The sequence below is a fragment of the Patiria miniata genome, unplaced genomic scaffold, assembly GCF_015706575.1.
Source record: "Patiria miniata isolate m_02_andy unplaced genomic scaffold, ASM1570657v1 HiC_scaffold_5, whole genome shotgun sequence".
NCBI classification, from domain to species: domain Eukaryota; kingdom Metazoa; phylum Echinodermata; class Asteroidea; order Valvatida; family Asterinidae; genus Patiria; species Patiria miniata.
This window is the reverse complement of record NW_024037072.1, coordinates 8,548,765-8,562,887: the sequence shown is the minus strand read 5'-3', so window position 1 is coordinate 8,562,887 and position 14,123 is coordinate 8,548,765. Positions and strand designations below refer to the sequence as shown.

General features: G+C 41.7%; 1 protein-coding gene across 5 annotated transcripts in view; it reads right to left on the bottom strand.

Moving 5' to 3' along the window:
- LOC119741767 (golgin subfamily B member 1-like) overlaps window positions 1-14,123 on the bottom strand; it is a 34,290-nt gene that overhangs the window by 7,184 nt on the left and 12,983 nt on the right. For all 5 annotated transcript variants that reach the window (XM_038217662.1, XM_038217660.1, XM_038217663.1 and 2 more), the window contains 4 exons: window positions 11,397-11,547; window positions 10,278-10,474; window positions 9,097-9,240; window positions 850-7,076 (listed from right to left, as the gene is read on the bottom strand). In XM_038217662.1, the coding sequence (XP_038073590.1) occupies window positions 850-7,076; window positions 9,097-9,240; window positions 10,278-10,474; window positions 11,397-11,547 (6,719 nt within the window). The remainder of the gene's footprint in view (window positions 1-849; window positions 7,077-9,096; window positions 9,241-10,277; window positions 10,475-11,396; window positions 11,548-14,123) is intronic.

Genomic DNA, 14,123 nt, shown 5'->3' with positions numbered 1-14,123 from the left:
CTAAAATGGTTGGATTAAAAACATTTTGAAAGATATTTAAATTACATTTGAGTTTGAAATATTAAAACTTTTAAATAGCAATGCACATTAAACAATCAATCCAAACCAAGTTACTGGAAACATACTTTCACAGACCTAGAACATGACTAACAGAGCTCCACCGGACATGACAAGTATTTAAATTTAAAAACAAAACATTTCAGTTATAATACATATTTAAATCATTTAGACACACATGCATTCACAGGTAACTTCACACGATATAAAAACACTTCAACCAAAAATAGTCATTAATATCAACATCAGCATCAACTTAACATTGCTAAAAAGTGACTAACAATTAGGGCTGTAAATTATAGAGACACCAGGGAATGAAACTATTCTTTAGTCTGTTCGTTTAACAGAAAGGCAGGCTGAACTGTCTCTGGTTCCTTAATGCATACGATACAGGCTGGTGTTTTTCGAGCAAATGATTCAGCCTATGGTTAGGATTTGACATGTCAGCGAATAACTGCTCACATGATGAATTGTTGACTAACTCTGTTACGTGAGCTGACTTTGCACAGAGTTTGTGATTACAGCATTCTTAAAAGTTCCCCAAAAAATTGGTTATCATAGTTGCCACTGTACCACCAGAGGTGTCTTCACCAAAAGAAAGGGTGATAAAGAAACAGGATTGGATATTTTTTCACAACCTGTTGAGATTGAAGTTTTGAGTTTACCAATGAAAACACAGCACCTTTGGGTTATTAAAGTATGCTGAAGCATCAATTCAGGAGTGCTTAAACTCCAAATTCATTTTGAAATTTCTCACTTTTTAAGACAATATCAAGAAAGACAAAGGCTTACCTCATCTCCCTCTGGTGGAGGCTCTGCAGTGCCTGAAGCCTCTCGGCTTCTGCTGTCCCAAGTTCTGCTCTTACTCCCTCATAGGCTTCCTGCCACTGCCTAAGCTGCTGATCCACAGTTCCCTCCTGGTGAGCTCTCAGCCTCAACCCCTCATTATCAGCACTCAGCTGTTGCATCTGCTGCTGCAACGCCCCCAGCTGTTCCCCGAGATGCTCGCTCTCATGCTGGTATCTCTCCACCACTTCCCTGAGTTGAGAGCATTCTGCCCTGAGGTGGTCCCGCTCCACTTTGAAGGACTCCAGCTCCCCTTGGAACCTCTCCAGCTCCTCTCCCAACTCCTCTTTGTCTTGCTCCAGGGTTTTGTAAGCTTCTCTCTGTTGGCCGAGTGTCTCTTCATTTTCAGAGCTAGCCACTTGCAGCTCCATGATGACATGCTCCCGCTCGCCCAGGTGCTTCCTGAGATTTTCGAGATCGGATGTAGCAGTCTTCAACTTGGTAGTGGTGGACCGAGCCTCTTTCATCTGATCACTGTACTCCTGAACTTCGCTCACCAACTCTTCATTCTCTTGGAGTAGTTGAGCATTCCGAGCCATCAAGTCTCTGTTCTCTTCTAGCGCATTATTGTTTTGTGATTCCACTGTTGCTAGTGTAGATTCCAGTGCCTTCAGAACCTGCACCTCATCCAGCGCAGTCTTGGCTTGATTCTTGGCCACTGCAAGCTCCTCTGCAAGGATGGAGTTCTTCTGGTCTAGCTTGTCCAAGAGCACTTCCACCTCTTCTTTCTCAGCCACCAAGATATTCTTGTCGAGCTTCCCGTGTTCAAGTTCCTTTGCCAACTTCTCAAGATCTGCTGTTTTCTTGTTCAAATGTTCCTCTGCATTGCGGAGTTTTGTAGTGTACGTTTCGACCTGTTGGTTTAACTTGGCTTGCGTTTTTGTGAAGTCATCTTGAACATTTTTGCACTCTGTTTTGGCGGAGGTCAGATCAGAGTTGAGTTGCTTTATCTTGGACTGAAGGTGATCAATAGCATCTTGCTGTTGTTGCATCATTTTGGACAAATTGTCATTTTCCTCTGCAAGAGTCTGCTTTTTGGACTCGGCCTGCATCCTGACATTTTCCAAATCAGAAACCTTCATTTTCAGCGATTCGTTGTCTGTGATGAGCTGGTGGCACTTATCTCGCGTTGCTTCCAGTTCTTGTCTCAGATTGACCGACTCTGAAGCACTCTGATCACTAGACTGGCGCAGATGCTCAAACTCCTGCTTCATGACCAAGACCTGAGACTCTGCCTCGGATTTCTTTTTCACAAGTCCGTCCATTTCTTCCTTTTCTTGCTTGAGCTCTTCCACCTCCTTTCCTAGCTTCTTCCTAGCATCATTTATCTTGGTCAGCCTCTCCTTCAGCTTCTCGTTTTGTCTCTGGATAGCCTCTTTCCTGCTCTCTGTCTTTTGAAGCTCCTCCGTCACCTGAGTCAACTGCTGTGACAGCTCTTCACACCTTGTACTTGCTTTACTCTCTTTCATCTCATGCTGTTCAACAAGACTTTGGAGGTGTTCATTTTTATCTTTCATTTCCACCAGCTCCTCGTTCAGCTTCTTGAAGTCTGAAGCAATCTCGTTTTCCCTCCTGCTGTTGTCCGTTTGCATATAAACCTGCAATGATTCCTTCTCCTCAATGAACTGTGCCAGCTGATTGTCCTTTTGTTCCAGCAACAAAGCCATTTCATTCAACTCTCCACTTCTCTCCTCGATGACCTCCTTCAGCTCAGCTTTGTCGGACTCCATCTGAGCCACTTTACGGAAGAGTTCATTTATCTCACAATCTCGTCGGTCATCACCCTCAACCCTTTGGTCCAGGAGTTGCTGGACCCGTTCCTTCTCTACCGTGGCCTGCATCATTTGTTGTCCCATCTCTTGCAGTTTGTGAGCCAAGCGACGTTCCTTGTCTTCTACTTCTGACAAGTGTTGCTGCAGATCCTCCCTCTCTTTCACGAGCTTCTCCACCATTTCCTTGGCTCTGTCAAGCTCAGACTGGAGGCTTTCCTCACATCCCCTACTCTCAGTCACCGACTGCTCCAGTTGTCGCTTCAGCTGTGTCATCTTTTCGGCGTTTTCAGTCAGTAATCCCAGTCGTGACTCTGCATCCTCTACTTCAGATTTCAACTGTTTGATAGTCTCTGACAAACTTTCCTGATCCTGTTGGTGGACCCTTTCCGCCTCCACGAGCTGCTCCCTCAGTGCTGCATTATTCATCTTTTCACCATTCAGCTCGTGTTGAATTTTCTGAAGCTCTTCATTATGTTCCTCGGCATTTGATATCTGTGCTTGCAACTTGTTGCAGACATCAGACAAATGCTCACTCTCCTGTTGATGAGCATTCTGAGCCTCTTGGAGCTGTTGCATCAATTCTTTGTTCTTTTCTTTCTCACCTTCCAGCTCATTACAAATCTTTTGCAGCTCTTCATTCCACATCTTGGATTTCTCTTCCTGAGTTGCTTGTCCCTGAGATTGCATGGTTTTGATTGTATCATCTTGATCTTTTTTCTGGGCACGTGCTTGACGGAGGTTCTCTTCCGATACTTGTAAGCTGGATGCCAAGGTTTCTTTCTCGTTCCTGCATTGCTCATTTTCCAAATGAACCTTTTCTAACATCGCATCCTTTTCTCCTAGTTGTTTTTCAAGATGAGCAGTACTATCTTGCAGGCTCTGCATTTTGCCCAGGTTTTCCATCTGTTTGCTACCAAGAGCTCGTTGGGCAACTTTCAACTCTTCAATAATTTCATTTGCAAGTGCCAAGTTATGTTCCTTTTCTTTGACTGTCTCTCTTAGTGAGGACAACTCTGAATTTAAGCCTTCATTCTCCAAAGACACAACATTCTGTTTTTCAAGTTCTTGATCAAGTCGGTCTTTGAGGGACAATGATTTTGTCTGAAGGACATTGTTTTCCTCAACCGCAATCATCAATTGTTCATTTTTACCTGTCAACAGTTGGTCTCTCTCCTCCAACAATCTTTTCAATGACGCAAGTTCTGATTGTTCTCGTTCACAATCTTGAGACAAAGCCTGCATCTGTTGGTTCCTCTGTTCAATGGTGCTGTTCAGAGATGCAACTTCAGACTCCAACCTCTCCTTCTCTTTTGAAGCCAGCTCTGACTTGGCCTTTATCTCCTTGGCTTTTACAAGCAGCTTCCCATATCTTTGTTTGCCAGTCTCTATCTCGGCTTTCAACTTTGCATTTTGATTCTCTAGCTCTGCCTGGTGGTCTGGGGCCGGTGCACTTTCGGTCATCTGAACCCTCTCCACCACAACTTTCTCCTGCTCTTGGATGAGCTGCTCCTGTAACACTGAGACCTTGGATTCCTGCTCTGAGAAGCTCTCATTCAGATCACTCAACTGGCCTTCCTTGTCCTGTAGTTGGTCCAGAAGGTCCTTCAACTGAGACTCTTTGGTTTCAAGAGCGGCTTCCAACTCTGGCACTCGTGTGCTCAGCTCTGTTAGACTGTTGTTGAGGGAGCTAACTTCGGCGCTGAACTCTTCGTCTCTTTCAAGAAGCTGGTTCTTGAGAGTCTCAACAAGGATAATCTTCTGCTCCAGATCCCTGTCCATATGGAGGATTTTGTTTGAAGCAGTATGCTGGGATTCTGTCTGTGAGGTGGCAATATAGGACATTTCTTTGGCTTGCTCTTCGAGTTTAATCTGAAGGTTCTTAGATTCCTCTGTCTTGCTTGCTAGATGGTTCCTTATCTCATTCCGCTCATGGATCACTTTCTTGCATTTCTCCCGCAGCGATGATATCCTTGACTCATATTCACCCTTCTTTTGATCAAACTCTTGGTTGAGTTCTCTGAGTTTATTTTCGCTTTCATTCAAAGCAGTCTCCATTGTGGATGCCTTCTCTGTGACTTCTAAGAGGGATTTCTGAAGTGATGCAATTTCATTGGTCATTTGTGTCTCTCTATCTTTCATCTCCTTCTGGAAATCATCCGTACCGTCAATGGCCTGTTCATATTTCTCTTTCCAAGCTGCAATCTCTTCAGACATCACAGCTTCTCTTTGCAACAAATCCCCTTTCAACTGAGTCCATTCAAGTTCTCTTGCTTCAACCTCCTCTCTCATTTTGGCAGTGTCAACCTGAGACTGCTCTAAGCTTTCGCTAAGGGCTGCCACCCGATCCCCAAAATTCTTATCTCCCTTTTCTATCTCAGCTTTCATTCTATCAAGGAGGTTGTTTTTGGTTTCAATTTCATGGGCACATTCTTCTAAGTTTGCAGACAGATTCTGTACTTCCTTTTTGAGATGTTGCATCTCCTCGGCATAACTCTCCTCATTGCTGATGAGTCTTTGTGTCAGATCTTCAATCATCTCAGCCTTGACAGCAAGCTCTTCACTTAGACGCTGCTCCTTCATTTCTGCCATTTTCAGGTGTTCTGTAACCGACAGGTTTTTCTCCTCAAACGCTTCACTTCTCCTAGCAAGCTCTTCTTGAAGCTCTTGAACGGCCTTTTGCTTTTCATTGGTTTCCGCCGAGGATTTCTGGAGGCTTTCTTTTACAGCTGTAACCTGGGATGAAAGGGATTCTCGCAGTGTTTGCACCTCCAGAGTTGATGAACCCAGCTCTTCTTTCAACCTTTCAGTCTCTTGTCTCAAGACGGCAGCCTCCTCTTTGTGCATATCAACCTGCTTCATCAGAGCATCTTCTTTGTTATGAAGCTCCTTGGTCTCCTTTTTACACTGTTCAATCTCTGTAACAAGAATGCCTTCTTGTTCGTTCTTGGACTGAATTACATCTGCAGCATTTTGAAGCCGATCTTTGAGATCATTACACTGTCTGCTTAGTTGTTCTGCTTCCTGTGTCAGCTTTTCGACATTTTGCTCCAAAGTTGAAATTAACCGTTCTCTTTCTTGTAGCCGGTTTTCAAGCTGCTCTCGCTGCTTCTCTGATGACATCAACATTTCTTGGTTTGAAGTTGACTCTGATTGCAAGGCATTTTCTCTTTCTTCAAGACTCTTTTCAAGATGTTCTTGCATCTCACGGAGTTCCGTCATCTGTTTTTCTTTTTCTTTCAAGGAGTACTCCATTTCTTCTACATTCTTAACAGCCACATCCAATTTCTGGTGCAACTCTTCACAAAGCGTGGATTTCTTTGTGGCTTCCTCAATGAGTTGAAGTTTTTCACTCTCCGTGCTTTTCAGGAGGGCCTTGAGGTTAATTATTTCAGATGTCAGAGCAGCCTCCATATTGCTGAATGCTTCTTTCTCTATTCTTAATAGTTCTTGGTGGGAGTCTTCCTTGTCCTGGACAAGCTGCAAGGATGCCATCAACTGATCCTGCAAGGACTCAACTTTGCCTTCTTTCTCTTCAACCTGGCGGGAAAGCTTCTTGATTGAATCTTTCAGCTCTCTGACAACATTTTCTGCCTCTGAGGACTTCTGTTCAAACTGAGCACTCAGGTCCTGGAATCTGTTGTCCTGTTCGGAGATAGTCCTCTGATTCTCAGTAATCTCTGACTCCAGTTCGGCAATCTGTCCCAGAAGGGAAGACATCCTGGACTCTGTCTTCTTTCCCTCAGCCGACTGCCCTTCCCTGAGAACCTCTATTTCTCGCTCCGCCTGGCTGACCGAGTTCTCTAAAGTCCCTATCCTGTAATCCCGCTCAGAAATTTGATCCCTCATCGAGGACAGTTCTTGTATGTTCTCCTCCATAACCTGTGATTGTCTTGATATTTCCTTATCCTTCTCTTGGCAAGTATGAGTCATCTCAAGACACTCCTCTTCTTTGCTGTGAAGAGCAGCCTCTAGTTCTCCTTTTTCAGCATCAAACCTTGAATGCTGATTTTCAAGTTCTCTCTGGATTTCTGATAAACCGATCTTAGAGGAGTCCAACTCTACTTCCAGTTTGCTTTTCTCTTCTGCAAGTCTGGCCGACTTCTCTCTCTCCTCCTCTAGCTTGACTTGGGTTTCAGCCACATCCGTCTCTTTAGACGCAAACCTGTCGCAGAAGGTCTGGACTTCGTCCTCCTTCTGGCGCAGTTTGGTCGATGTTTCTCCCAAGGCAGCTTCTAGCTCTTGAATTTTGGCCCCGAAGTCATCTTTTTCCTTGGAAGAGCAGTCAAGTTGGTTTTGGAGGTCGGTGAGTTGATGTGATAAGTCGTCTCTTTCAATTCCAAGAGTTTCTGTTTCCTTGCGTAGGTCTTCAAGTTGGCTCATCAGTGCTAACATGCGGTTTGTCTGTGTGCAAAGTTGGAAGAGAAAGGAACAAATAGTACATTTAGGCACTATCGTGAAAATGTGAAACTGTCCATATTTGAAATGGACAAAGAAAACTGAGAAAGAGCTTTTTCAGAGGATTTCTCCTAATATATATTGTTATGCTATGAAGCGATGCAAACAATTTTACGGTTTTAACATTGAACTAACGACAAAACTCTTCCACTAAAAATTGTGATGCAATAATAAAACCAGAATAGCAAAAACAGAACCATGCAAAGACCATGTCATAGTCATTCCAAGGATGATCATGTTTTCCTGGATGGAGCCATTATTACAGATTGTGACAAAACACAAAGGATGGTGCATTCAGTAACCTCGGTCTCATGCACTGTAGGCATACACCACTGTACTGTTCTTGTACTCAAATGACATCACAGGGTCACGTGAATATCAAATGCTCTTTTTGCAAATTCTAATAAATTACTTTCGAAACCAGGACTTACAATCAATTTTTGGCTAGACAGGGACATAATTGATTATCATGCAAAACTCTGTCATCGCCAGTTTTAGTAATGTATATTATTAGTTAAATCAGCAAATTAAATCAAATCTAGCCTTGGATTGTACAGTGTCTGTTATAAAGGCAAATAGGATCATTTGCTTTTCATACATTTAGTTCATTTATAATTTCACCACTTAAAATCCAAGGAAGAACGTTCAAAACTTGACCTGTTTACATTTCAGCTCAGTGGATATTATACATATCGATAAAACAGTGAAAAACTACGCACAAAAACCTTTTGATCATGATACATGATTTTATTGCCATTCTTTATTTCAAAAAATCAGTCAATAATTTCACCAGCATTCTCTTTGACCCTAACCCCCGTGAGTGATTTACTAGAAATCTTTCTCACTCCTGCAAAATCCAACACCATATGGTAACTCAACACCCAAAGTGTTGGACTCTGATTATGGTGGTACGCCTGACCCCTTGCAAAGCATAATCAATTTACTAATGCAGTTACTCACTCCAGCAGATTCCAACAAAACGTGCAGTTGGATTTTGAAGGGTCGGGGTTGGTTAGAGTTAACCCTAACCCACCTCAATCCTCCAAAATCCTCATTGTGGTTTGGGAGGATTTGGGAGGATTGAGGATGAATGGTGTTTGAAGCACATGAGGATTTTGAATGATTGAGGATGAATGGTGTTTGAAGAAGAGGAGGATTTCGGAGGATTGAGGATGAATGCATTTTTAGAGACAGAACTGTCTGATGATTTTGAAGGACTGAGTCACTGGGTATCCTTCATTTGAACATAAACGCAAAATTTAGGAGGATTATTGAGGATGGTTCCTAGCAAAAAGGCTCTAGGGGGTTAGGGTTAATCCAGGTAAGACTTTGTGACAATAATTTGGTAGGTTACTTTTGGGATATATGCAAATGATCCTATATGCCATTAAAGGGAATGTACATCATTGGCTTTTGCTGTAATTTTTAGAAATGGCTTTTGCTGTAATTTTTAGAAATGAACTATTTGAGAGGTTAGTATAATAGATGAAATATTGTTACACTGACATTTTTAAAGTTTTGTGTTCGAAAAGGTTGGAAAAACCAAGAAAAACAAAAATTTTCAAGTAGTCTGGTTCCCTGACTCCACAAAAGATAAAATGGATCGATTTATAAATGATGGAAAATTGTAAGTTAAGGGAACCAGTCTAGCTGGCCTGCACCCGTCCATGAACATGTAACCAATAGCAAACAGAATTTGGACTGAAAAATGGTAAATTTGGAGCAGTAGTTGAAAAATAGTTAGGTTTTTCCAACACTGGTCGGCCGACCACCGTTGGAAATGTTTACAAAAATACCATTTTCTTGAAAATGACTTCACACCAGGTGCCATAATTTTACAAGATGCTTGAGACTGTCATTTACCAACATACTAGTAACGTATTTCGTAAAAACTTGGTAGTTTTATTTTTCGATGTTTGCAAATGTTGTATATTCCCTTTAACAACACTCCGTCTGTCCAACATACCTCATCTTGTAGCACCTGTTCAATCCTCTCAGTTTCACCTGTCACCCTCTCCAGCTCAGCCTTGGAATCTACAAGTTGCTGCTGTACCTCACGGTACTCACTCTCCACCTCAGATTTGGAAACTCTGAGTGATTCCAACTCAGCCTGATAGAAAGAGAAAGTGGAAAACAAATTAGCTATGTAATGGCTCTGTGTGAAACTGTCTAGATACTGGGGCAGATAGGGGAAATATTTGGGGAGTTGTGCCTTTGATGACACAAGTGGCATTTGGCACACATCTCAGAGTATGCTTAAGAAAAATATTTGGCTGTTACAAATTTATCCAACAAGGTGTTAGTGCTCTTAGTACGGCAATAGGCGATGGGATTGTGCCTTTAATGATACAAGCATGGCATTTGGCACACAGTCAGAGTATGTCATGAGAAAGATATTTGGCCATAGGGCCATCGTAGATTTGTCCTTTGAAAACATACAGGCAGAATAACAAGCAATTTTCAAAATTTTCAAAATGGCTGCCATTGCTTGTTATTCTACCTATATTTTTCAAAAGACAAATCTGCGATGGCCCTATAGCCAAATATCTTTCTCATGACATACTCTGTGTGCCAAATGCCATGCTTGTATCATCAAAGGCACAATCCCACACCTATCTGCCGTACAAAGAGCACTAATACCGTGTCAGATAAATTGTTAACATTATCTTTAAGCATTTTCCCAAGCATCTCAACATCTTTTCAAATGTGTATAATTTCAAAATTGTACTCCTTATCATGGGTGCGTTTCGTACATTTACAATCTCTAACAAGCTATGGGTATGTGCACATTCGGAAGATAAATTTTCTCATGTAAACTGCGTTGCCTATAAAATTATTGCGTGCGCGTGAAGGGTGTGCGTGTAGGGCTCCGCATCTCAAGAGAGAACTGCAACCTCTCAATCTAAAACAAGAGGTTAAACTGCAGTCAATTAATTTATTTCTCGAGTGGTGAGTTAAAAACCTTTATCTTTTTTACTTATTGACACGATATAGCAAAACAATTGTTGACTGTTGTGATGTGGGATATGTCGTTTTCAACCTCTTTTGGGGGTTAAAAACACCGCATCTCACATCACAACAGTCAATTATTAAATAATACAATTAACACATTACAAACTATAAAAGTGTTGACTGGATGGAACCTACCTCCGTTTGGCTTCTCGCCGCTTTCTCTTCCTCCAGTTGTTTCAGTGCGTCCTCCCTGCCGCTCTCGAGATGTCCGACTTGCTCCTGGAAGGCCTCCCTCTCTCGCTCCATCTCGGCCAAGGGAAGATGCTCCCTCTCCATTGTCTCCTTGAGATGCTGGACCGTGTCCTGGAGATGGACTGTCTGCTGCTCAAAATCTAGGAGGGTTGTCAAACATGAAGTGAAGCAAATTAAGAAACTGGCATCGAGGGATATCCCAAGATGAAGGGATAAGTTTCAACTGAACTACACAGAAGCGTTATGGACTCCATGTACAAGTACCCACTCACATGGTCACACACAGGGTGAGTTGAAAAGAAATTGACCAAATTAGAAACTAGAAAGCACTCGGAGAACGCAACCTCCGCCAAAATTGAACAATTCCCCGCCATATTGTTAGTACTTTCAATACGAGGACCATTTAAAAATGCTCAATCATGTTCTGAAATCAAAGGGCAGAAAGACACTGTATTGATATGTATTGTTCACTTGTTGAATACAGAATTATCAAACTTGTGCTTCTAGCAGAATTGTGCCATTTCTACAGGGTCACTGTTTACATTGGGGTCATAAAACAGGGACTCGCTCGCGGGGTCTCTAGAGGGACCGGTGAGCTGACATACAGGTAATGACTTTAACATACGTGGCCCGTCACTTGCACTGTGTCACAGTATATGGCCCAGAAATGGACGGGTCCATTAGTTTCTTTGGGGGGGGGGGGTGCCCCAGTTTCATGGTCTATGGCATATTTGCACATACAGAATGGTGAAGAATCCTTTAAAAAAAATCATGCATCCAGATGATGTCCACAATCTAACAGGTCGGTACTTGAACCAAGAACCACCCCTACACAGATTTTCATGAAAATCTGCCCACAACTTTTTGAGTTATCCTGTTCACAGACAAACCAACCAACCAACCAACCAACCAACACCGGTGAAAACATAACCTCCTTGGCGGAGGTAAAAATATTTTGCCTTGTGATTTGACTTGTGATTGTATGAGTTGACTTGCGATTGACTTGTAACTGACTTGCGATGGATCTAACAACAACTCCACAGAGGACAACATTCTTCTTACTATCTTTCTCCTCCTCTAACTGAACCATCCTCAGCTCCATGGCAACCTTTTCCTCCTTCAGTTCGTCTCGCTGCGACTCCATCGAGGAAAGCTCCCTCTCAAGACCATCTCTTGCCTCATTCAATGATGCGATTGTCTCCTCCTGTGTCGCCTAAAGAAGAGAAGAGTAGGAGGAAGCAATTTTTTAAACACAATGAACATTTTTTAGGTAAATCAAGATTCTTAAGAGTGATGGAAACAGAACAATTCTGCAATGGAAAATAAGCGTCAAGTAGGTGAAGGTAAACACTATAAGGAGACTGTTGAATATAACAGTCATTCTACAAATTTGGGGTCCACTTTTTTCATATCCGTGTTACATCTGACATCTGCGAATCCTGGATGCACTCCTTAATGCAGTCGTCCTCCAAGAGCGACTATGAATAGCAGACTGCCTACTCAATAAATTAAAAATCATTTGAAGTCATTCTTATTGACACTTGAACGGCAAATTACAAAGTTCCAAAGCAACGGGGACAGGACAAATGTCACACTTTGGACCCTGAATTTATAGAATGACCCATAATCCAAACTTTATCACTGCATGAATTTAAGTCGCAACTTATAAGAAAGGATGAATTCCAAGGCTAATTTTTTTAACAAGGAACATTGCGAAATCAGTCAAAATCAAACACCATGCAGAAACCAAATGGCCAAAGAAAAACATAAGTTACCAGAGCTAGTACTGAATCCCTCATTATTTTTTTTTTCCAATTCAACAGAACAGTCATTTTATACCTTCAACAGTAAAAGAGATACACATTTTTTTTTTCCCAAACAAAAACAGATGTTGAACATTGGTGGATATGAGGTTAATACGAGAACTACAGATAGACAAGAACAAAATCAAGACAGTGCCAAAATAAAACCCCATTAGTAAAAATGGACCTTAAACATAAAAAGTGAATGAAAAATAAGGCTGACCAGCTAAATAATAAAAATTAAACTGATATTATAACAGCCATCTTCAACAAATTCAATTAAAATTTTGATATAAACTGTGGTCGATGACTGCTTAACAAAAACTGAAACACAAAACCCTGAAAATAACATAATTGATTTTTTTTGTTTTAGTAAACAAAAAATGTGCAACATTCATTCCATGCAAAAGCAGGGCAAATGGCAGTGTGCTATTCTCCGAGTGCATGCTAAACCTGTTACTCATGGGGATAAGAGTACAAACGGCACCTATGAATGGGAGTTCTTTAAGCATTTAAGTCTCGGCTGTGTGGCTGGTGTGTGTGGCTGGTGTGTGCGAGTATGTAAACACCGGCAATCGTGGACGTAGTACAAAAGAATGTGGGCGCAAACAACACGTCCACGATTGACCGAACGTCCACGATCTCAAATCGTGTACAAAACCAATGAGAGCTGTCGCTAAAAAGTTAGAGTACAAACAAAGGAAAGAGGATTAGGGACAATGGGGCGTCCACGATTGCCGGCATTTACACACGTGGGTGTGTGTGTGTGTGTCTGAATGTAGACTCCCAAGCAAGTCTTGACAATGGGAGACTGTTCTTCAGACAAGTTTTTGTAGGAGGGCAGTATCGATGAAATGGTAACCAAAATACACAGTCCACCTTCTAAACCCTCCACATTCATACCAAAACTGCATATTAACATAAATATGTCGATCGTCCTTTTCAGCTATTTGTCTAACAACACACAAAAAAAACATATGTTTATTTGGCAATCCATAAAATAGCCCAGTTAAATTTAGATATCTCTTAACAGATATTTCAGTATGTGAATTTTGTATTTTTCCTTTTTGCCATTCCATAATCTACAGCAAGGCAGCGAATTTTCAATTTGTGGTTTTTGATTGGTAACACCTCGTGTTTAAAAAATGCTACAGGTTCAGCAAAATGGCCTACACACACAGAACACATCAGCTTTAATGGTTATGGCTCAACTGCAACTAAATCGATGGCTTCATGAGCAGCTTCATAGCTCCCAATTTTTTTTTCATAATACCAACCATAGTGGCTTCTTTTATATCAACAAACAGCAAATTTGGACGCTTGAATATAGACCCAATTTCATGACGTCACATTTTGAGTAGCATCAAGCCCACGCCTGCTCACTAAATGAATTATTTTCCACCTTCTGCGCTGCAGACGACTTTGATGTAGCAATAAGCCAGCTCAGTATCTCAATGAATTAGTCCAGGCCAAAGGTCATTCAGGATAAGCGTCAAGGATCTTGTAACCACGATGTTACGCGAGCACCTTTTCTGCTCGTAATTAACATGCGAGCGTTGTGCGACCGTCTCCTTGCGCGTTCATGCGTCTTCCATGAGCATTCGATTATCCCAAATGACCTATGACCCATACACGTATCATTGCAAGCAGGCACAGTTGAAATACCAAACTGGCTAACTGAGAGGCCAGTCCTTGTGACGTCATGAAATTAATGAAATATGCAAACAATTCTCTAAGACAATGGTCAACAATAGTCAAGTATCAAAATTAGCGGTAGCATGTTAGCAAGTAAATCAGCAGTATCAATTGCGACGGCCACTGCAGTGGTTAATTTTTTTCACAAGTCTTAATTAGTCTTAATTGAAATGTTGTAAGCAGCGAGCTAAAAACTGCTAATAAAAGCAACAGCTTTTAGGTTCATGCACAAGGACAACAGCACACTGCCTATTTGCACAGACACACATCATTATTATTGTTCTGAATCTAA